This window comes from Thalia democratica, chromosome 1, assembly GCF_965202585.1.
Source record: "Thalia democratica chromosome 1, ktThaDemo2.hap1.1, whole genome shotgun sequence".
Classification (NCBI taxonomy): domain Eukaryota; kingdom Metazoa; phylum Chordata; class Thaliacea; order Salpida; family Salpidae; genus Thalia; species Thalia democratica.
Window position 1 is genome coordinate 60,432,065 of NC_139165.1, and position 22,418 is coordinate 60,454,482.

Below are 22,418 nucleotides of genomic sequence, written 5' to 3' on the forward strand. Positions count from 1 at the left end.
ATTAATTAGTTGTTCTACAAAATACTAAGTGTGATTAGAACTACTTTTTACTTAACTAATGTGCAAAGCTTAAGTTTACATTGAAAACTACTAAAATGTACATTAGCAAAAATTATTCATTATGTATTTAATTTATATCATGCAAAATCCAAGAAGAACCCAATATAGAATAGTATTCCATAGTTTTTTGTAGTTAACACCTGCAGATGTAGAAAAAAAAATCTGATTTTTCTACTGTTAAGAAATAGTTACAAATAGACAACCTGTCTTTTTAACTTTTTAAGTTTAAACAGTAAGAATATTATAGTTTTAAGTATCTTAAATCTTCCCTTGGTTGTGTGTTGTTCTTTTGTATTTATCAAAATCGTTTTAAATAAATTTTTTTTTTTTTACAAAAAAATCTATAAATTTATAATTACTCGTTATATTGCCTAAAGCAGTGCTTCTGAAATGGGATTCCGCGACGCCTCTCAGGGGTTCCGCAAAGCTTTTCAAAATTAAAAAAATTTCATTAAAAAATTTAAATTAGGGGTTCCGTGGAAAAGTTGAACTTTGGAAAAGGGTTCCGCCACTAGAAAAAGCTTCAGAAGCACTGGCCTAAAGTACTTTCAAAATTTCTTCTTCAGTAGGCAATAGAACTGAATTAATTCAAAATTTTCCTGCATATAAAAAGTTTAAAAAAGTATATTATGACGTAATTATATATTAATTATATAAAACTTAAATTATATTTACTAAGTTTAAACAGGAAATTAGTAAAATATTTTTCATTTGTTCTTAAAATGGAATAAGTCAAAATACAGAACTTTAAGCAAAAAAATCTATTTTTAATACGATTTTTAGTGTGCCAGATCATCGTGCTCGCCGGCCACAGAATTACCTTTCACAGGCTAATAATATGTTCGCGAGTTGCAGATTTACTCTTTAAGGGCCACAGTTGGCCTGCGGGCCACGTGTTGCCGACCCGTGTTCTAGGCTTTATAAATTTGGTTTTATACAGTTTTGAATAAGTACGTCATAATATATTTTTTTACTATTATTTACTTAGTTGCATGAATGTGATTCAGTTCTATTAGTTTGCCATATTTCTATCTTTTACAGAGTTCCGTCGAAGTAACATGTGTTAGTTTGATAAAGGAAGAATACCGTTTAGATTTGTTATTATTTTATAGGTCTTATTATTATTTACAAGACCTTTTTTTATTTACAATTCTTTCAATATTTTTTAAGATAATCGAAAGTTACTATATTTTAAAACTTGTTTTAGTCATATCGTATTTTTTTTGCAAAATACTTGTAAATATTAATAAAACCAATATTTTTGAAATATACATTACTTTTTGAGTTGTAGCCCTTTAAAAATTTTTTAATTGTCCAAATTTGAATAGTCGGGCACCCAATAATTTTAACTTAGTACATAGTTTTATTTTCACCTTCACTATCTATCTCTAATATTATTTGTTAATTTGTTATCTTTCAACTATAATTAAAGGTCTTTATTCAACTCACAGAAAAGCCTTTACTTTTTTTGTTTTCTTCGCATAAAAAGTCAGCAAAGTTTTTTTTTTGCAGCAGGTTTTAATTCACACATGCAGTTTGTTCCAATACTTAACATTAACAATAATTGTAAAAAAAAAATTGTTTTTTTTTTATTGACTAGAAAAATAACTAAAAAGTAAGACTGTTAACATATCAATTCAATTTGTACTGATATTTTTAATTATTATAAAACAAGTACAATAATACTATAACAAAATTATTAACTTAAAAATTTATCACTTCAATTTAGTACACTTACTTCTGAACTATAGATTAAGTTGATTTTATTTTACTACCATTAACCCGTTTTAGAATGATCCCAATTTTTTTAATACGTGTGATAAAACACTACGTATAAATTAAATAATAATGATTAAGTGCATCTCATATTAATAGTAAGATATCTACCAGCAAACGAAATCTTGGGCAGAAACATTTTAGATTGTTATATCCTCTTTTTCCTCCTTAAGCTTTTAACAATTTTCGCAACTACGACCAATATTTTAATATAAAGGTATAGGTTAATACTTAAAAGCAGATGTGCAAAAAAAAATAAGTGGAAATTAAAAACATATACATGTATGCTTATATACATGAGTTGAAGTCTAATTGATCAACTTAATTTGAGCAAATGATATTGAGCTTAACCTAAACAACATATACATAGTGAAGAAGAAAATCTCAAAACTTTTTGAAGAGCATAACTCTACCTATTTTTAAAACAATAATACAACTATTTAGCTAAAACAAACCAAGTAACAATAAGATTTTACAACTTTTATACAACTATTTAAAACAAGCTTAGAAGCTATGACTTGTATTGAAAACGAAATAAAAAGCGTCAAAAGTTTTAGTTTTATAAAACAATAGAGAAGCAGTTTATGATTGCAAACTTGGCTCGTCTTTTCTTTATTTCGGATTAGCTGATAATTTCGAAATAAATGTCGCATTGGCAACTTTAATCTTCACAACTAAATGATTTTTACCATTTTTCAGTGCTCGAGATTAAACCTTCTGACTGTTCCTGTTAAAGTCATAAGCCTAGATTTGTGACTTGAACATTTTTATACAAAAAACCAAACTAAAACACTAAACAAGTTATATACTAAAAGTTCAGTTACGCCTAAATTTATTCAAAACTGTGTAAATATAAACTTATATTTGAAGTCTAGCAGTTTTCTTTTTCAATCTAAAACTTGAAAAACTAAATACTGAAAAAACTAAATGAAACTCCTTTTATTAATTTCAACAATATTATTTAAAATTCAATGTACTGTAAATAATATAACATAAAACTAAAAACATAAGCGTTTAGATAAATACGACGTAATACTTTGTGAATATTTTATATAGTTAGAAATAAACAAAAATAAAGTATATTCAACTACTTAATTAACCTTTAACTTTGGCGTTAAAAATTTAAATAGAAAACTAAATGTAGATAAAAAACTGTTTTAAGAAGAGAAAAGCTCGAAGCAGTTTCTCAATAGTATAGCTAATTAGAAGCTATTTGCTACTACTGACTAAACACGCAGCTGTTTACCTAACTGCTTGTTCTTTACTAATATAGCTATTTATAAGAAAAGTTTATACTTTTTGAATTATGCATGGAATGGTAATTGATGTATATACTATATATAAGTAGGATTTCTATACTTTAAAAATACATATGATAAATTTATTAAGTAGAGGTGGCGCAAAAAAAATATCAAAAAAGATATAATAATAACATTAGATTAACTGTTTTTAAGTGATACAACAAACTCTTATATGTTATTGTATTATACAAAAAAAAAACAATACAATTACAATTAATTAAGTTAGAAGTTTAATTGTATCAAAACCATATTATTACTTAATTCAACAATATAAAATACAATATTAGATATAAAATAAAATACTTTCAGTTTTAGAACTAAATCACAGTGGTAAAATAAAAGAATTCAGTTATACTTACTGAAAATACTCAAATACTAATTCATTCTACTTCTGACTTAAGAATTGCTATTAATTATAAATGCTAACGATAAAAAAGAAAACGTTTTTTATATAAACTATATTGTATAAAATAGTCATCTACATTTATAAAGTTTTTCAATACATAAGCTAACCTCGATGTTTTAGTTTAGAATGAGCTCATGCTCCAAAAAATCGAAATAGAAAATATAATAACAATAATGAAAGCAATTATACAATCTCATAACAAATTTCTAACAGAGGTATTATAAATCCTAAGTTCAGCTTTAAAATTTAGGCTATTTTATATTCTTAAACTTTTAACTTTACATATATAACCAATACTTTTTAAACAAATTCAAAACGGTGCATAAAATGGCTTAAATATTAAAATTTTAACATCAAATAAATTTGCAAATTGAATATAAGTTTACAATAAATCTTATTTAAATACTATTACTATGAACATAAGAAAACTCTGAAAATAACGTGTTTTTACTTCTAAGTTTTAGGTATAATAGGACGCTGTTTTTCACATGAATTATAATAAACAGTATCATTATAAGTAAAATGTAGCGAAATTTCTACAACAGACAAAATCACTACAACACCTAAAGCAACTTTAAGGAAAAAATTTAAATTAGTTAAATTATTTGTGTAAAGATCATTTTAATATTTTTTTCTTGAAGTTGCATATTACTCGGTGCAAACCGTCAACCAGTAATTTTAGGAAAGACAGTTCGATTGCAGGATGTTGTTGGCATAGAGACAACACTATTAATTTGTTCTTTACCACCTCTTTTTGTAGAAGTGTTTCTGTTACTAATATCAACTCCAGTATGTTTTTTTAAATTGTCTATTTGATGGTGGTTACCTCGATTATTTGATGAAGCCGAACTCGTTGTGGGCTGGGCAGACTTGTGAAGTCTTCTACGCAACCAAGCATGACGAAGGGCTTGTGGTGGTGTCATCCGGAGCGATGAATCCCATTCAAGACATCGCCGCAAAAAATCCAAAAAAAGTGGATCATCGTTTCCCTTTAGAGCTGTAGACCACTCTCGGTGACCTGGCGGAGCACGAAGTTTTCCTCTCTTAGATCTTCCGGGACCAAGAACAGTTGTCCCATCGGACAAGGTATTAATTTGGCAATAACGTGGGTGGCCCTTAGGTGTAAAAAAATTTTTTGCACGCTTTGAATGTTCTAATAATCTTCTTGGGGGCATGCCAATTAGCTCAATAGCACAAGCTAGCTGGTCACCTTCATCTTCACCCGGCATTAATGGATAACCGGTTAAAAGTTCAGCGAGAATACACCCGAAGCTCCACATATCAATAGACATACCGTATCTAGCACCGAGCACTACCTCAGGAGCTCTATAAAATCGGGACTGAATATAAGTATAAATACGCTGATGTTCGTAACAAGAGGATCCAAAATCGATTACCTGTATAAAAGGTTTCTCAGTATGAAGTAATCTTTTAATAAAAATACTATTAGATATAACAGATATATAAAATTTCATAATTTTAAATTAATAAAATATTATTTAATGGCATAGGGAGCTCCGACATTTTTTTTTTATTAAAAATAACATTGTATCTTATATGAAAGCATAAAGTACAAACTACAAGCCAGTTTTTATACAGTTAAATATTCTTATTTAACTTTTGGGATATTGTAATTTATAAAAGTTTCCGATACAAGCGTATGGACCGCAAATTTTTCGGGGTCATTTTTCTTGGATATTTAAAAAATCACTAAAAACCTATTTTCTCCTTCATTTTTTGAGCTAGAGACCTCAAACTTTCAGGAAACGTTCCTTTTATAGTTTATAAGAATTTGAGTGTTGGAATTTTAAAAATATTAAAAATAAAAATTTTAGATAAAAAAACAAAAAAAATAGATTATTTTTTTTTAATTTAATAACACACTTTCTGTAAAAAATTTGATGAAGATTGATTAAAAAATGAAGGAGGAGATAGATTTTTAGCGAAATGGTGTTTTTTCACGTTTTTAGTTTGCGCCTTGCATTAGGAACCTATTGAGGTCACCGACTTTGATCTCTCATATCTCAAAAAAAAACTTTGAGTTTTTTCAAGCGGTTAAAAATTTCTGATAGCTTAGATATAATTCTATAAAATAAAATCAACTTGTAAAAATCAAAGTGGACCCCCCGCTATGCCCTTAATAGTGTGTTAATATCGATTAGTTGATGAAGACTTTGACTGACTTAACTAAACGATATGTAAGTTTGTATTCATGTGAAACCTATTTCAAAAAATTATTATAATATACAAAAACATTAAAAAAAAAATTAAAATATATGATAAAGTTTTTGACTGAAAAATTATCTTTTAACTTATCAAATAAACTTTAGATGCAGTTTCAAAAACGCTAAAGAAACATTAAAATTGTCAAATTATAACGAGGTGACATTTTTCAATGAAGGTCTTTTTATTGCTGGTCATTAAAAATTAAACTTATGGGCTATTTTCGAGATAAGGATTATATTAAAATCCGTAGGAAAGTCCAAGATTTTATACGACATTAACAACGTCCCTATTTAAAAATTTTAAGTAAAAAGCGATAAGATACATTACTATCTAAAACAATGTACAATGAGTATCTCTAAATCAAAAATTATTTAAATTTTGATATAGAGATATAATAATGTTTTTTTTTTCTTTTACAAAAATGTGTAGTAAAAACTTTAATGGAATTTTTAAAATTAAAAAACCCACTAAAAATTTATTTCTTCTTAGTCTTTGAAGTAAAAAACTTTAGATTTCAAGAACTGTTTCTTGCACGATTTAAAACTTTATTTTTTAGATAAAAACTACAATTTAATGACAAAATATATAAAAAAAAATAATAACTTTTTTCTAAATTTATTTTTATAAATATGTTTTTATAATTCTACAATACTACTTTTTATTACCGAAAAAAGATAAACTACAACAATTTATTGCTCAAAAACTGTAGGAGAATATATTTTTAAAGAAATTTGTCTCTTGTCGCTGTTTTAGTTATTTGATTCTATAATAGACTCAGGGTGGCCAAATATTTTTTGCAAATACTGTCCAAGATTTTAAAACTTCTTTCAAGTTTTCAAAATTTCTTCCAGGTTTTTGAAATTACATCTTTTTTAGACCATTTTTAGTGGTAAATTAATCTTAATATAAAAAATTTTTTTTTGGAAAATTTAAGCTACTTAATAGATACAGTAACACTAAAATTTAATTTTTGTTTTAATGTGTAATTAAAATTATGTACTGGCATATTCAAGTTGTTAATACTGGTAATCTCTCTAAAGTCTTAATTGCTTTAAAGAAAAATAACTTTTGTTAAACATGAAAATTATTTCTAGTTTTATTTTTGATATACTTATGATGTATATTTTGTTAATTTAAAGTGTTTTGCTCAACTAATAGAATTTATGAAAAAGAAAACAACAAAGCTTAAGTGTATGATGTATAGATGACATAAAGCTAAAAAATGTACTAAACCACCAAAACTAACAAAAACACTAAAGCAAAATGTGTTATAACCACACAGAGATATTAGACAATATAAATTAAAAAAAAAAACTTGTATTGTTTTATCACAGTCTAAATTCAAACTCTTAACCATAATTAAACAAAATAATTAAACTTAACTAAATGATACTTATTATGGGTAGCTGTCAAATATGCACAAGCGTACAAAATTGCACGAAGACACTTTTGCATTAAAGGTCACTTTTGCACGAGCAGACAATTTTGCACGGAGATATTTTTGCACGGGTTGAACTTTTTTTTTCTATCACTTTTACCCCCAACCCTTACCCTAGGTCGGTAACTTTTTTTTTCTTCTTTTTAATTTTTTTTTTCATTCATTTTTCTTTTTTTTATAAAAATTTTTATTAGTTATTTTTATTACTATCACTGTTACCCTTAGCCCTTACCCTCGGTCATTAACTTTTTATATTTTTGTTTTTTTATTAATTTATCTTTTAGTTCTCTTTTTCTGTTTTTCCTAAATTCTTTTTTCTATTTTTTTTTCACTCTTGTGCAAAAATAACCCTCCGTGCAAAATTGTTTTCGTACAATTTTGTCTTCGTGCAATTTTCACCCGTTCCCGCTATAAATACATTGGGCAAAAAAAACATTGCATCAGATACTTTGATTTGGCTCTGCTTTTATTTTGCTTTTGCTCTTTATTTTCTCATGCTCTTAGTCTCACACTTTTAATCTAAAATCTAAATGACATTAAAAACAGTGGGAATGCAAGTAAAAAAGTAGCTTCATTAATTTAAGTAATAATTTAACTAATAATTTATAATTAACTAATTAAAACTTGTATACAACTTTTTATACAACTTTTTTACTTAATTAACTTTAAAAACTTTGATAACAATAAGTAACTATTATTCATTTTTACAGTTTATTATCAACAAAACAATGTTTCACTCCTATTATATTATAATATTCTATTTGAATAAGATTTGTTTATAACAACTGATAGTCTCCTATATTACAATATAGAAGTGAAACATTGTTTTGTTGATAATAAACTGTAAAAATAAATAATAGATACTTGTTATTATCAAAGTTATTATAAAACTAATAAAATCTAAAATTCAAAGTTTTATCACGATTTTTGTACAAAATTCCAGGTTTTTTGACCACCCAGAAGATTAATTTTTTTTTTTGTAATTGAAAAAGCGGTAAAAATCTGCTAACTATGTTTAAAATAGTGATGTACCGGACTCACTATCTGGATCCGTATCCGGCCGGATATTGCTATTTTTGTCTAATATCCGGATCCGGTCAGATCTTGATATGAAAAAAAGTCCGGATCCGGTTCTGGCCGGATTCTAATTTGAAAAAAAAAGTCCGAATCCGGTTCCAGCCGGATCCTAATTTGAAAAAAAAGTCCAGGTCCGGTTCCGGCCGGATTCTAATTTGAAAAAAAGTCCGGATCCGGGTCCGGCCGGATCCTAATTTGAAAAAAAAATCCGGATCCGGGTCCGGTACATCACTAGTTTAAAATAAGTGTTTTGCTCCATATTACCATAAATATTTTTGTTTAGGTTTAGAGATTAAAGTTAAGGGTTTTACTTATCTGTACAAAGTTTCAAGCCGTGCAAATCTGACACCTATCAACGCAAAAGCTTGATTAAGAATGGGAAATTAATATTACAATCATAAAGTCATAGACATTATACAAATAAAAACAAACAGTTGAAGAATGAGCGCCATGCTTTATTATAACATGAGCTTTTATAAGTTGTTTACAAATTTTGATTTTTTGTTCTTGTATAACTCTAAATAGCCTTGCACAATTTTTATTTATTAATTAATTATTTTTTTTAGCCAAAACTTTGAAATTAACCAAGTCCAGTACTAAACAAAATACGTCTGATACTGTAGTAAAGAAAGGACAAGTTATACAAGTTATTAAACTTTTCTTAAGGTAAAATTTTTAATTAGATTTTTTATGAAACTATTTATATTTATTGATAATAGTTCACCAAAGTATACTGTTGGAGTATAAACAAAAACTTAGTGGTTAAACATATACATAGTTGCCGCTGAAGTTCTCAAAAAAATGTTTGATTTAATTTAGATTTTACTAGAATTTAATATTGTGATGGCTATAAAAAGGAAGACGCTGTTATCTATTTGTATAAAAGTTTAAATCGGGCAACTATATTGTTTAATAGTTTTATTACTCCATGTTATAAATTAGGGGCGACTCGTGAGGTAGGACACTGGCGAAGTTGCCCCACCTAAAAAGAAATTATGTAAAAAGTTATATGTTTGCTTTTTAAGTAACTTTCTTATATATCTTCAATTTAGATTATGATCATTTTGGTCAAAACTTAAGCGCATTTAATGTACATCTCAGCTCAGTATAGGAGAAAAAAAATCAATGCAAAATTTCCATTAGCATGTGCGTATAACTTAAGTTTTCACGTTTCATATTTCCTTACACAGTGCAAACTTAAGTATAAATCAAGCTAATGTAAACAATAAATGAAAAAATTACTATTGTCAAGACAACTACTATTGTTAACAGTGTGAATTACTTTATGATTATGATTTGAAATATAAAGTTTTAGATTTGAACAAACTTTGTCTTAAGGAAAAGCAAAGTAAAAATTATTATTTTAATTTTGAAAAATTTGGATAAAAGAGGACATTAGGACCTGAAAAATGTGTAGTTACTTTATAATTTTCATTTATTAATAAAAGTTCAGAAATACTAAAAAAAAAAATTAGGCAATTGATAAGAAGTACTTATTATGCAGCAAACCCAAAGATTGTCTTCACGTCAAAACCACTATTAACATCAGGTGGTAAAGACCCAATATCCATCTTAAATAAAATTCAGGTAAACTACCAGTTTAGCTTCTGTTGTAAAGCAAGTAATATCGGATTGACAACAAGACATCTAAGGAAAATGATAAAAGAGCACGTCCTAGAGAGTGTAAAAAATCTTTGCTTTTCAGAAAAGAAGGATGATATACCGGTCTAAGTTTTAAATGCATCTAAACGTTCATCCATTGCAGAACATTTGATAAATAACTCAACATGTGCAAACATTTACAATCTAAATGGATTTAAAATTATTAAAACTTGTAGTAAGGTTTTCGATTTGATTAAACTAGAAGCTATTTGTATTTTATTAAGGAAACCTGTTTTATGTAAGCATAAAGATTTTGATTATACTGTTTCTTTATTTTCGTGATACTTTTAAATGCGTGTTAGTTACTGTTATTATATTAATGTATAGTTATACTGTAGGTTAATTGTAATGTTAGTAAACTTAAATGATTTTAATTGTTACTAATTGCTTTTGTCTTTTATAACTCTTTTGATTACTTTATGATTACTTGGTTACTATATAAGCTTGTAAAATATTATCTCTTGTTGGCTTTGTACTCTACGGATAGGAGATGCTCGAAATATATTTAGTTTTATTGAATTTGTGTGTATTGTATATCTTATTGTATAATTACTGGTCAGTTTTGTTCCAGTAATTATTTTAATCTTAATACAAAACAAATACACTTATAATTAATAAAAATTTATTAAAACTGTAATATACTTTAATTTCAGTAATTTGGAATTTAAAACAGATTTGTGTCACACCAAGGCTACTCAGGTCACTCATACTAGTTGGACTTTTTTGAAAAATTTAGAATATTTTTTGTGACATTAAGTTTTTTTATTCTATTTAAAGATTACGTGTTTTATGTTCAATATTTACCCATTATGTATTTGCTATTATTTATTTATATATTCAAGCTACACAGCGTTTGCATGTAAACATTGTTTTGAGCTATTTTAATTTTTAAAGTAATAAGAAAAAACTACAAGATATTACTTAATGAAATTTACCCTCACATCGGTTTGGTCATTGGAAATTAACAGTATTATGGTAATCAGAGCCAAGAATTCTTTTAAGGTGATATGTTTTAAACAGTTGTAAACAAAAACGTTAACCTTTCTTAATATGAAAATAAAGCAATTTTCCTTATTAGAAAAAACATTACAGAGTACTTCTTTAGAACCATCAAACTTACTTGACTTTTACTGACCATTTTCCAAAAATTATAATATTTTTAGCTAAGCGGCAACCTTGCAAAGAAGTTCTATTACTTATAAAAAGCTTTAATTTGCTTAAAGCTCCTAAAAATCTAGTTTGAGACAAAAAAAAATGCAAGAAACATTTACAGAAAACTACATTTTTTGTGTTTGTAGCATTTTACCATGGGTCGGCAGCCATTCATAAGTCGCAGGCCGCACCCTAAAAAAATAGTCATTTACGTGCCGCAGTTGTTTTAAAATTATTGTAGTAAGTTATATAAAAACATTGTTTAAACCAAAAAAAAAGCGCTATTGAAAAGTAATCATCAAGCTAGGAGCCTAATTGTAAGTTTACTACAAAAACTTTATACTATGTTATCTTAAAAGGTATTTTTTTAGTTTAAATGTACTTTTCGGGCCGTAGATTTTGGCCATAAGTGTCGAAATTGGCCCGCAGGCCGCAGTTTGCTTATGGATACAGTTATTAGATAAATTATATTAACTTGTTATTTTAAGAATTGCTAATACGAACTAAGTTATTTATTTAAATCTTACCTTTATTCCACTTCTACCTTGTTGTTTTAAAAGGATGTTTTCCGGTTTTAAGTCACAATGAATTATTCTGTTTCTGTACAAAGCATCCATACATTGCAGAATAGAGTAAGCAAATTTTCTAACTAACTGTTTTGTTAAAATAAAAACAAATACATTTTAGAAACTTAACTACAAATATAAATGGTTTAAAAATAATAACTTTAACTACAGCATTTATTTTTTAATTTCTTGTAGTTAAATAAGGCACATTGTGACCAACAGAAGATTTAACATCTAGCCATATCTATGGCTTTTGAAATTTAATAATCAAAAAATTTTATGAAAATAAAACAAGAAGCTAATTTTGTTTTAAAGAAAAATTTTTATATCATATCAAAAATTAATACCTTATAACTTAAGTAATACAACGTGAAAGGGTTAACAAGTAAAATATTTTTGTTAAAGAGTTAGTCTAAAAAATATTAAAATTCGTTATGTGAACTTAGTTGTTTTAATTTATATACCTGTTTTATTACCTTTAGAATTACTTTTGATCAAGTCATTTTATATAAATTCGTATTTTTGACTAATCATGCTCGTTAAAAAAACTGTTTAACTAACTTGTAATGAAAAGCCTTGAAACTTGTTTTTTTTAATAAGCTCATAAAGGTTTATGCTTAAAAGCTCAAAAGTCATGCAGATGTGATTTCTGAACTGAAAGCTCTCCAACATATGTATTATGTTCATATTGTTTTCCTGAAAATTACTGCAGTTATAAAACATTTCAACAACTAACTTATAGAATAAAAGTTTTAGAAAAGTTTTAGGTTTGCTACGATTGGGATTAGTCCAGTTAAGGGGTGAGCAAAATACTTTCATTAAGCAAACTTATCCGATCCGAGACTTATTTCTAAATTGTAAAACTTGTACAAAACAAATTGATAATAGTTTTTAAATAAAATAATTAAATAATAATATATATTTACTTGTATAAAGTTATACTTTTATGGTACGGCAAAAAAAATTATAAAACATGGCAGCCTAAGAAAGTCTATTACTAATTAACCCGGTCTGTTATGTAAAAAATTCTAAAACATCTGGTTCGCTGACTTTAGAAGTTACCCACCCCTAGTTAGTTTAGACTCTATTATAAAAAAAAATTTTTTGCGGATAACATTTGTCAGATAAACAAGCTTACAACAACTTTTAAAGGCAAAAAAAAAAAAGCGTAAGAATAATTTATTTACAATCAGGGGCGTAGCGTGGGGAGGGACAATGGCGCATGCGTGCCACCCAAAAAAAGAAAAGAAGTAAAAAAAAAGTAGTATCTATGTCCTTAATTGTTTATTTTTTTGATTAATTTGCCTTTTTTCAACTATATTTATCTAGTATTCAAAAAGTTAAACTAAATTTTGAATACCAATTAGTGAAAAGTTAGGAAAATTACCCAGTATACTGATTCGGATGTTGATAAAAAACTCCATAAGGAAAAATTTTATATTTTCATAAGAATTTAGACTCAAAAAGCACGCAATTAATGTAGTGCACCGTTGTAGTATAACCTTATGGCAGATTTTTCTACAAAAGTTTACAAAAATACGTCACGCTTAAAGGAAAGTTAAACAATTTTACAATTTTTTTTAAGCTACAATAAATGTTAAGACTACTGCTAGTTTTTATTTTTGTAAACATAGAAGAAAAAGGTGGCGAACTATGAGAAATAAACTTTGTTTTTGATTTTTATTTTAAACTAATACAATCAGATGAATTAAATTTAAAAAGTATACTTTAAACTAGTTTACAAAATTGTAACAAATTGTAATAACAGTTATAAAGTTGGTCTATTTTAACTTCTGTGTAACTTTATTTAAATTATGTGCAATGAGGTGTTGTTATCACTGTTGTATTGTATATTAAAGAGATTGATTTTTTTCTTTTGTAAATAAAACAGATACTTTCGTTTTATTGAATATTAACATTTTTAAAGATATTAAGTTTACTGTAAGTAGTAAAAACAATTTTCATTTAGTAAGTTAACATTTGTGCAAGTATAAGTAATTCTAATGAAATTTATCATTTTTTTAAATTGTTTAATTTTGTAATATATAAGTCTTTTTTAAAACAGTTACTTCGAACTTATTTTACTTAATGAATTTATTTCAATTATATTATTTATAAAATGATCTTTTTATAGCTAACTACAAAAGTTTTAATTTAGGGGATTTTTTGAAAAAAAAAATTTGCAACGTATTAAACTAATTTAACTTGCTAAAATACATGTCATTACAGAGTGTGTGGAATAGAGATGAATATCTGTTTAAAAAAATATTTTTTGTACGTCTTTTAAGTTGACTGAAGTTTTTCTATTCGATAAAATTAAAATTTTATCTACTGATTACTTGCTACAGTTCTTAGTTACAGTCTTAATTTAAATTAATTTCTTAACTTACTGCTTTATCACAATAAAAAAAGTTAAATTTTTAAAAGCTAGCTAACCTTTAATACTTCAAAAATAACAAATACTTAATACTATAACCTTAGTTGGTCAAAAGTAACAATTTGAACTCAAAAAGTAGAAACTACTCATTAACTTAGCTTGGCACAAAAACTAAAATAAATATAAAACTAACTCTAACTATCTTAAAAGTTCAAACAAAACTATTTTGAACTGACTTACGTCAATGTGTAAATTCATATATTTCAAACAACCCTGTTATAGAAGCAAGCTACCCTGTAATATAAAATACTAGTACTAAACTAAGAGGAAAATAAATATTTACTATATGGTACTCTAAATATTGATTATAACTAACAATCTAAAAAAGTTTACAGATCAGACAAAAATTTACTAACTCTTATAAGTATCTGCAATATTAGCAATGAAAAACTTCTACAAATTACTACGTATCAGGCTAGTTACTCTTTAAATTGCTATTACTTTTTACAAGTCAGTTTGAGTAAGTTAATTATTTTTATCAAAACTAAAAAATACTATGCCTTTCCAGATACACTTAAATTTATTACAGGCCTATACAAAATAAATTACATTTTATAGCTTTCAAATACAGTATTGATTACATTTTCAACGCAGATAGGAAACATAACTCTGGTAAAGTACAACATAATTGGTGACCTTATATAAAGTTTTGTAGTATGTTTGAGTAAAATGGTTTTGTCGTTTTTATTTAACAGCACGAGTGTTTACAGATATGCTTAATAAGGATCTCTGTTAATTAAGTTTGAACTTTAGGCTAAGGATCACTGACTGTTGCTTAAAACCACTCATTTTATTTACCATTGATTAATAAAAATAGAAATATTAACTAAAATAAAATGTGTATATCTAATTGTATGAATAGTGTTATCAGTAAGGTGATAATAAGAGCGTACGTACTCAAAATTTTGTAATTTTAAACTAAAATCTCCCGATATACTGACATTTTCCCTTTACCTTGGTAGTCGATGCCTAGTTGAGTTTACAACTAGATGAAATAACTTGGCATGTTAGTTTATTAGTTGTAACGGCATATAATATTATTAATAGAAACTTTTAAGTCATTTTAGTTTTTAAATTTCAAAATTTTAATTAGACATTGACATTATCATAAAAACTTGAGTTTCTTGAAACTTTAATTGTCAAGCAACCAAAAAAGGGATACTTAGTATTCACTTTATTAGTGTTAGCTTTTTCATTTTCATTATCAAAACTTTATATTTAATATCTTCTAAACATTAACAAGCTATAACAAGAAAAATAATTCAAACATGAGTTTAACTTGCCTCATTTTTGAGTTAAATATACTTATCTTTTATATAAAAAGTATAAAGAATTTATGAGCGGTACCACATTTTAGAGATGTACCTATTTTAAGTCTAACAACTTTTATTTTATTAAGAAATTTTCTATTTAGATTGAAAACTTTAACTGACAACCCTAAGAGCTACATTAATACTTAATTTTTATAAATAAATACAACTATTGACTTTATACAAAATTCCATACCCTATTTTCTTTCAACAAGATTTGGGTAGACTGTTGGCTATAAAAACCAAGTGCTGTATTAGAAAGAAACAGACGATTTAAGAATATATTAAAAATAAATAAGGCTAATTCCCAAACATCTTTAAAAATCTCGGAAATTTTTAAGAAGTTTTATTATTGACATTTTTCTAAAATACCCTTAACTTTACCTAAACCAGTTTTTTATCTATAAATAAACTCACATTTTATTAACATAATCTAAAAATTTAATTTTCAAATTTTAGTCGGAAATTCACAAACTTTCAAGCATTACTGATTAAAACTGACATGTTGCCAATATTTCCAAAAAACTGATTAAGCCTGACGCGTATGAACACTGTAATAACAAAAAAGTTTAAATAATAGCTAGAGGCTTAAGTATCATATGATGCAAAAAAAATAGGGAACCGCTCAATTCAAACCCGCTCATATACCCACCCGCACAATTCCCACCCAATAAAATCCGAGAACCGTTTACCAACCAAGGGTTTGGAGTAACAAAGATAGTAAAAAAAAACAATAAAAGAATTAAAAAACAATAATTGTAAATAAAGAAAAGTGAGTGGGAATTGTGAATATACCAAAAATAATTGAAAGAAGTTTTGTTTATTATAAAATAAAGTATAACATAATTCTTAAAGAGAAGATTTACTAAATGTAGTCTAAAGAATAACAAACAATAGTTCTACTAATGTTCAAAATACATTGAGTTAGTCTAAGTTTTCTTTTTAAATAACTACTAGTTTACAACAAAGTTTACTTAAGAAATCAACTACTACTATATAAAGTTGTTTAACAAAACGGTTCAATTCGTCTTGTCATAGACAAGACGTTGAAAGGTATCCGTGGAGTACGACTCGATAACCGAAAGGTTTTTTCGTACACCAGGTCTTTGGACCAAACTTTGCGAGCGCTTTTTTTTGTCGTTCAATTAACTATTGTAATATAGTTTTAAAAGTCTAGTACTATAAACTAAGTTTTTTTTTGTTTACATAAACTAGGCTTAAACAGTTTAATTAACCAAGCTTCCATTGTATGTAGCTGAAAAGAGTTTTTACCTAGTCACTTGCACAATCATGGTTGTCAAATAAGCTGAAAATACATTATTCTTAAGTTTTTCGAATAAACCTTTAATTCAACTTTTGAGGATTTTTGGCACATGCTTTACATGGATCATGATCACAGATCTTAAGTTGAACTTGAAGACTTTTTTGTCACGTAATGACTACAACAGTGATTATTTAATTTATACATAATGTTTTTTTTGAGCTTATAGACTTGACTAAAAGGTGGATTAGTATACAGAATTGTTTAAGAAAGTATAAAGCAAAACACTAGGCTTACTTTCTCAAAAATTTTCTTAACAAACATTTTAGAATAATTACCAATAATGTAAGGTTATTTTTAGTAAAAGGGTTACTTCTGAGGGCTAAACATTTTCAACGCAGTTAAGTTATGCACCGGAAAAAATTCAACTAAAGTATATGGTAGTAAAAAAACAATGTAGCAATACAGTCATTAAATATAATTAGAAATATAACAATAAAATACCTTAGCACTTTATACAATACTTTTAACATATCTCTATAGAGATAAAGTATGTTAGTCTTTTTAACTTATAATTATCATATGTTACTTTATTATGTCAACTTATTCTCAATGTTTTAGTATTGACACGGTATATATTAATACAAGTGATTGAAAATGTCATACGTTTGTATTTTTCTTTATCGTTTGTGACATCAAAAGAAAACTCGGAAACGGGTCAAATATGCACGAAGACACTTTTGCACGAAGGGTCAAATATGCATAAAGAGACACTTTTGCACGAAGGGTCATTTTTTCACGAGTGTAAAAAAAAAAAAAAGTAAATTAAATTAAAAAAAAAACAAGACTTGAAAAAATAAAAAGGTAAATTAATAAAATAATAAAAACAGGTACCGACCGAGGGTAAGGGGTAACAGTGATAGTAAAAATAAATAACAACAAAAATCTGAAAAAAGTATTAAAAACAACCTAGAAAGAAAAAAAATTAAATTATTAGAAAAACAATTAAATTTTAATTATCTACCAAGGGTAAGGGTTAGGAGTAGCAGTAGTAGAAAATAAATTTTAAAAAACCTAATAAAAATTATTAAGTAAAAAAATAAATAAACAAGAAAATAAAAAATATATATAAAAGGACAAAAAAAGTAAAAAAAAAAACCGACCGAGGGTAAGGGTTAGGGTAAAAGTGACAGTAAAAAAAAATTAATTATAAATTAAGAAAGAATAAAAATAAATAAAAAATTGTTCAATCCGTGCAAAAGTGTCTTCGTGCAAGATTGACCCTTCGTGCAAAAGTGTCTTTGTGCAAAAGTGACCCCTCGTGCAATACGCCGTGCAAAAGTGTCTTCGTGCAAAGATGTGTCCCTTCGTGTAAAATCGTCTTCGTGCATATTAGAACCCTACCCAGAAAACTCACTATTAACATCAACATCAGAACAAGAACTAATTTTTTACGCTAGGCATGCTGATGGCACATTAGTATTCTTAAAAAATAACACAGATTAAAACAGTTTATATCACGAGATGAATGCACTGCATTCAAAATTAACATTTTTTTCCAGTAAGACCTGTCAATGGTAGTTACCATTTTTAGATACAAAAGTTAAACTAGTTTCAAACAGACTCCACACAAATGTTTATAGAAAGCCAACAGATATCAATCTGCTAATGCAACACACAAGTTTTTGCGCAAAAGCGTGGAAGTATTGTTTTTTAGATAGAGCATTAAACTTATGTACGAGTTTTGTTAATTTCGATGAAAAACTTTAAAATTTATAAAAACGCTGCTAAAAAAATCAATATCTGGAAAAACTTATACGAACTAAAATTAATAAGTTTCTTGAAACACATAAAATTAACTATTTAATTTTCAAATAGGAACAAAATACTAATACTAGTAAAAATTCATAAACCGGTCAACATTCGTATTTTACAACTGTCTACTAAGAAGATTGTTTATTAAGGTTTCAAAAACATTAAAAAATATTTTTGAAACACAGAGTAAAAATAACACCAGCAAATACCTCCAAAAAATGTCTGAATACTTTAATATTAAAAGCAAGTATTTAGAAATACTTGACGCATATGTCATAAAAAAAACTGTACATACTTTTTCGACCAGCGCATCTCTTATATAGGAGATACATTGCGTCAAATTTTTTGAAGAGCTGCTGAAAATAAAGAAAAATACAAACGTAGTGCTTTTTTCGATCACTTGTATAAATGTATATCGTGTCAAAACCAAAACATTGAGAATGACTTCAAAGTTCATCAGAGGTGTGTTCGAGGTGAGCTTTATAGCTTAGAATCGATGCTAGTCGAAAAAGAAAAACGGAAGTTACACCCAAAAACAGCCGCAAAGTGAAGATAAACTTTAATAACAATATAACAACTTGCTTTTGTTTTTATTTTAGTGTAAACAATTCGCTCTTTTATAACTTGGTATAATTATATCATAAACTATTTGAATTTTAACATTCTTTCAAACAGTTTTACAATTCATTTAACTTTTTACATAGAACTGAATAAACTAAAATGCTTCATATATTAAACAAATTTTATGAAAAGTACAGTGATTTCAAGTTGTAAATGGTTTTTGAATATAACAAATTTCTTTCCGACAATAGAACTTATCAATCTTGTTTTAAGGTATTGACATTAGTTTAAAATAATTGTTTAACACTTTAATAAACATACAACTAAAAAGATAAAAAGGAGTATAAACAGAGATACAATAAAAAACCAAAATTACAAAAAAAAAGTAAATGAAATAACGTAAATTACATACATTCGGTATTGTTATTTAATTTTGGTATAAAAAAACTGTGATTTCAACCATGTTGAGTTAATGATACCAATTTTATCTAAATAATTTTTTTTTAATATTATCATGATGAACTTTTAACCAGCTATTTTTTAAGCAAAAACTTTATTTGACTGACGACGTTTCGCTGCTTATAAAATATGATCAGCTCTACAGAGTCATAGTTTGAAAATGTTAAATGAGTTATTTATAAGTTATGCACAAAACGTATTTTACAAAAAAACTAAATAAAACAATACTTTTAAAATGAAAAATTAAGCCGTTTAATAAATATCAACGAAAAGCAAACAAACTTTGTCTTGCTTTCTTAAGTGCTCCAATATCCTGATTTCTTCTGCAGCTTGCCTATGAAACCTCTTTTCATTTCTAACAATTTTAAGCGCAACGTGTGTTTGATTTTTGTGATCATACGCTTTTATTACCTAAATTGTTTTTTAAACACCAATCTATTTTTATAAAAGCATAAATTAAACTCTGATGATTCGAAGATAATATGTTTTATTTATTATTTCCAAAAAAGGTACAGACAATGTAAGAACGATGTACAAAGTTAGAAGGATTTACTTTTTGTAATTACAACATAATAATTAAATTTTGTTGATTTTTTTTAAGTAAAACACATTTTCAGTTGTTTTAAGAGAAAGTTTTAATGACTCCTTTTAACATAAAGTTTCAAAAAATATTTTTGACAACAAAAATCTAATAAAAAGTGGATAATGAACCAATTTTTATAAAATAAGGTTAGAAGGTAACTTTTAAAAATATTCACATATTTTTAAATTTTGAAAATTTAGTCTATACTCTTATGCATTATGCAAAAACTAAAAATTTGAAATTTTATGATACTTTTTAAAAATAAAACTTGAGACTTCAAAATTACAAAGTTAGGTTGTAGAAAAAAAATATTCAATAAATATATATTCATAAAAGTTGAAGAATCAATAAATAAAGTTTAAGCTTAATAACTAAGCTAATAGTTGAAATATTGGTGGACACCGTTGATATAAAACACTTTCCACCTTATCAACATATATTGGTGGACATTTATGTTATGAACTGTTTAGTACTATGTTCGTTAAAAGGTGAGATTAAGAAACACAGAAAGCTTGATAAAAGACAAATAAAAATTTAATCCAATTAGCGCGAGCTTATGAAGTTATATAATTCACTCTTACTTATTGGGCATTCTAACGAAGTACATAGCATAATCTACAACAGTTAGCACATGTAGTATAAATGGGTGCTCGACTATTCAAATTTGTACGACTAAAATTTCAAGTTAAAATTTCTATGACTCTGTGTTATTGTTAATTTCTCTTTTAAAAAATACAAAATAAAGTATTTACTATAATCTTAATAATTATATCTACTTACAATTTTTTTTTAACAATTTTTTGAGATATTGTAATGGAACACCCAGTTTCACTTGCTGTTCTATTAAGTTTAATATTGAATATTATAAAATAAATAACCAAGAAAACTAGTTTTTTAATGTATTGTTAAATAAAATTGAGAAGAGAGCTACCTAAACCAGCTACGGAGAGTTTGTAGAGAGATTCGAGATTAGACCTTCCAAAGTTAGTTCCACAGTTGAACTTAGTTATTGTTTGTATTGATTTTGTAAGTTCTTTTTTAAAAATTGTTATTTTTTATAAGTGTTTTATCGTTTGAAATTCCATTAGCTAACTCTCATTTTAGATTAAACACTTCTTTAAACATCGATCTCTTAAATACAGTTCTTATTAAAAGGTTTTGATTCCATTTAAGATATTTTCTAGAGCAAAGAGTTTTTATTATTATTATTTTGTGCATAGTTCTTTTAGAATACAATGTATACACTCATTTGTTATGCCTAGTTTTTATAATTAGTATAGAATAGCTTTAAACATCATTTAGTAAAAGTTAAGTTTAAATTTAATTATGGTAATAGTTTGGATTCAAAGTGTTTTATAACCATAAAATACAAGAATTATTACTTAAGTAATAACAGTTTGGATTAAAAGTACTTAAAAACCGTACAATACAAGTATTATTACTTAAGTAACCTACAATCTATATAAGTTTACAATATAACTAAAATAAGTTTTAAAATATAGTAATTATTAGTTATTTGAAAATTCTTTTTTAATAAATACTTTTTTTTTTCTTTTTTCTATCACAGTCTCATTAATTAGAACTACAGGAGCTTTTTTTTAATATATATATATATTACTCTTTTAGATGTGATCCCTTAAAAGTATGTTTATGAATATGAAATGTCAGAATTTGAATTGTCATTGAACCAATATAATGTAAGTTAAAGGTATGAAGAATTTTTCATAATGACAGTTGAACTACGATATATTGTAAAGCTATAGGAAAAACCTATATTTATATTTAGAAGTTAATCTTACTTATACACTATAATCCGAGCTTACAGACTCTTGTTACAGCTTAATGAAGCTATAATCAAAAACTGATATAAGATTTCAAAGTTGGATAGTTATTAACGTGTAATGTTAGGCTATTTTTCTTAAAAGGACAAAATAGTCATAAAAACTCTAGGTACGCTAAAATATATCTTCAGTTTGAAGGCGGAACAGGTACTGCCTCAAAGTCTTTTCTAATAGTTGCATGGCTCTGGCCAGTACCCTTCTCTTGACTACGTGTACAGTGTCTCATACTCATATCCATTAAAAGTATATATTGTAAGCATTGCGCCTGCTTCACACTGCTTCCGAGAGAAGAGAGTAACCTTTTTTTACGCAAGCCATTCCACACAAAACCAAACGTCGCGGTAAGGGCGCGGGGCATTTACTTACACATTCAGCGAAGACGCTCGATTTGGACATTCTTACTACACACTCAGCGAAGACGTTTGACTTAACGCAAGTTCTCACAGAAGGCTTTGAGTATATTCATTCAGCGAAGAGGCAGTTTCCA

At 26.6% G+C, this 22,418-nt stretch overlaps 1 protein-coding gene across 3 annotated transcripts in view; it reads right to left on the reverse strand.

Annotated features, from left to right (window-relative positions):
• Positions 1 to 2,336: 2,336 nt before the first annotated feature.
• The window catches only part of LOC145832236 (dual specificity tyrosine-phosphorylation-regulated kinase 2-like), a 34,762-nt gene continuing 14,680 nt past the window's right edge, over positions 2,337 to 22,418 (reverse strand). The window contains exons 6-10 of one of the 3 annotated variants that reach the window (XM_082939567.1): positions 19,790 to 19,918; positions 12,226 to 12,360; positions 11,626 to 11,751; positions 4,370 to 4,940; positions 2,337 to 2,563 (exon numbers count right to left, since the gene is read on the reverse strand). In XM_082939567.1, coding sequence (XP_082795693.1) covers positions 2,532 to 2,563; positions 4,370 to 4,940; positions 11,626 to 11,751; positions 12,226 to 12,360; positions 19,790 to 19,918 — 993 coding nt within the window. In that variant the 3' untranslated portion in view covers positions 2,337 to 2,531. Of the gene's footprint in view, positions 2,564 to 3,864; positions 4,941 to 11,625; positions 11,752 to 12,225; positions 12,361 to 19,789; positions 19,919 to 22,418 lie in introns of those variants that run through there. The other 2 variants (XM_082939560.1, XM_082939572.1) reach the window with 2 other exon arrangements.